This window comes from Vigna radiata, chromosome 6 (genome assembly GCF_000741045.1).
Source record: "Vigna radiata var. radiata cultivar VC1973A chromosome 6, Vradiata_ver6, whole genome shotgun sequence".
In the NCBI taxonomy this organism is placed as follows: Eukaryota; Viridiplantae; Streptophyta; class Magnoliopsida; order Fabales; family Fabaceae; genus Vigna; species Vigna radiata.
The window spans coordinates 6,398,989-6,401,052 of NC_028356.1; the positions used below are offsets into that span (position 1 = coordinate 6,398,989).

Sequence of the window (2,064 nt, forward strand, 5' to 3'; positions counted from 1 at the left end):
AAAAAAAACTGCGAAAGTGGGTATTAATATAATAATTTATGCGTGTGTGATAGAATAAGGTGTTTGCGTGAGAGTTGATGTTTGGGTGTGTTTGTGTTGCAATTGTCAACAACTCATCATCCATGCCACTTCCTGCCAGCCTGCCATTCCCAAAGCCATGATGAAGGAAAATAATAATAAATAAAAAGAAATTAAAAAGTTTTACTAGGAGAAACAAAATATATAACTTTTTACTGCAGAAAGCTTGACCGCATGTGGATGTTTTTCTGCAGTTAGACGCCAAAGAAAAGAGCATTATTTAGATCAAAGAAATGACCCAAATTAGCTAATGAAGCAATGGTTCATTCCCAAGGCCAAGCAATTCAAATTCACCTCAACCTCAATAAATTCTTGGTCCAATGTACCCTCTAAATAATAAAGCAACGCACGTTCTGCTAAGGATCAGGACGAGGAAAAAGAATAACACACCAAAAATACCTCCTGAGCAACATTATAGGGTCAAAGTGGTCCATCCACTGGTCAAACAACTCAACTCCACCTAGCACATTCAGGACACTTTCGTCATTCAACATCACACAAATTAACTATTTTCCTTTAAGAATCCTGCCAAAACAACCTTATCACCACCACCTCTGTCACTTCCAATGCTTTCTCATCTCTCACCTACGTTGCTTACATCAAAAATACCAACCACGCTTTTCCCTCACCACTATACACTCAAATTTAATGATGTCCGTTTATCATTCTGATTACGAGTAATAACACTTCTTAACTTCCATGCTTTCCTTGTCGTAAAATTAATTGCGCAAAAAGATTAAACAAAGCCCGATGTTGCGTCAGCCTAAGCACGTTTAGATCTACACAGTACAGACCCTATAGCTTACCTCATCTCGGCTGCAATGGTTTGAAGGGAATCTCAGAGATTTTTAAGATCTCAATCAAACACGCACCCATCACTTCTTCCTCAATCCCAAAGAGAAACAACTCCCACAAACGGAAACTGAATCGAAAGCATAAAAAGATGAGAAATTGTATTTAAGAAAAAAAAAACAAAAATGGAAAGCACAATTTTTATCTCTCTAAGCTATATCATATATTCCAATTAATCTCTCCATTCTAAACATGTCTCCTCTATCAGTTCTCAGAAAGCCAAGAAAATTATCAAAGGTAACACCAAACATGACTACCCTCCATTGACCGGGGGTTCCCAGAACAACCTTAAAAAAAAAAAAAAAAGCAAAACAAAATTGAAAATTTCTAGCCAAGAGAAACAATTTTTTTTATGTACAGGTATATCTCAAGCGGCCTCCATAACACTGAAAAGGGATCTGATCTAAAGCGAAAGAAAAAAGAGTGAGGGGACTGAAAAAGAGAGAGCTTTATGCAGTCTCAAGAACCCATGGTGTCTCCCTCAGAAACCCTTTTCTTCTCTTCAGGAATCGCTGTAGTCACGCCAGCATATGAGCATTGTGACACACCGCCTCATGATGTAGAAGCGCGCCCTTTGCTCCTTGACGAGCCTGGCACACTTGCTGGCAAACGCACACCTTCTCTGGGAGGAATTATTCTTGATGAATGGGGTAGTGGAGGAGCTGCTTCTGGTGGATCCTTCTTTCTTGGAGAGCTTCCACTTCTCATCGAAGTAGAGAGTGGGTGTGGTGGATACAGAAGAAGCCATGGAAGCAGAGGAGAGGGAGAGGGAAAAGGAGAAAGTTTGGCCTGTGGGCTGTGGGCTGTGGGCTGTGGGAAGTGAATTAATTTACTGAGAGAGTGAATGACTGAGGAAGGGATGAAGGGTAGGGTGAGTATTTATAAGGGGTTAGATTGGAAAAAGGGGTAGCTGATGAGGGGGGGTCTCATGTGTGTGGCAGTGTGTGTCACCTGGTTCTTCCTTTGCCTTGAGAGCCCCACCCTTAGGTTTTTTTAATGGTAAATACTGGGAAATGACTTTTTATTTATTTATTTATTACATAATAATAATATATTAAAGGTTGGTTATGAAAAAGTATTATTATAATGAGGTGGGTTCCCAATGCCGACGTCAGTGGTGAAAGGGAGAGAGGA

The 2,064-nt window shown here is 40.1% G+C and overlaps 1 protein-coding gene across 1 annotated transcript; it reads right to left on the reverse strand.

Annotated features, from left to right (window-relative positions):
* Window positions 1-1,007: 1,007 nt before the first annotated feature.
* Window positions 1,008-1,840, reverse strand: LOC106764400. The gene has a single exon (XM_014648688.2). The coding sequence runs from the start codon at window positions 1,676-1,678 to the stop codon at window positions 1,433-1,435; it is 246 nt and encodes an 81-aa protein (XP_014504174.1). The 5' UTR covers window positions 1,679-1,840; the 3' UTR covers window positions 1,008-1,432.
* Between the last annotated feature and the right edge of the window lie 224 nt (window positions 1,841-2,064).

Bases quoted from the DNA above. Each gene is read 5' to 3' on its own strand.
- LOC106764400 (XM_014648688.2), bottom strand. From the start codon at position 1,678: ATGGCTTCTTCTGTATCCACCACACCCACTCTCTACTTCGATGAGAAG.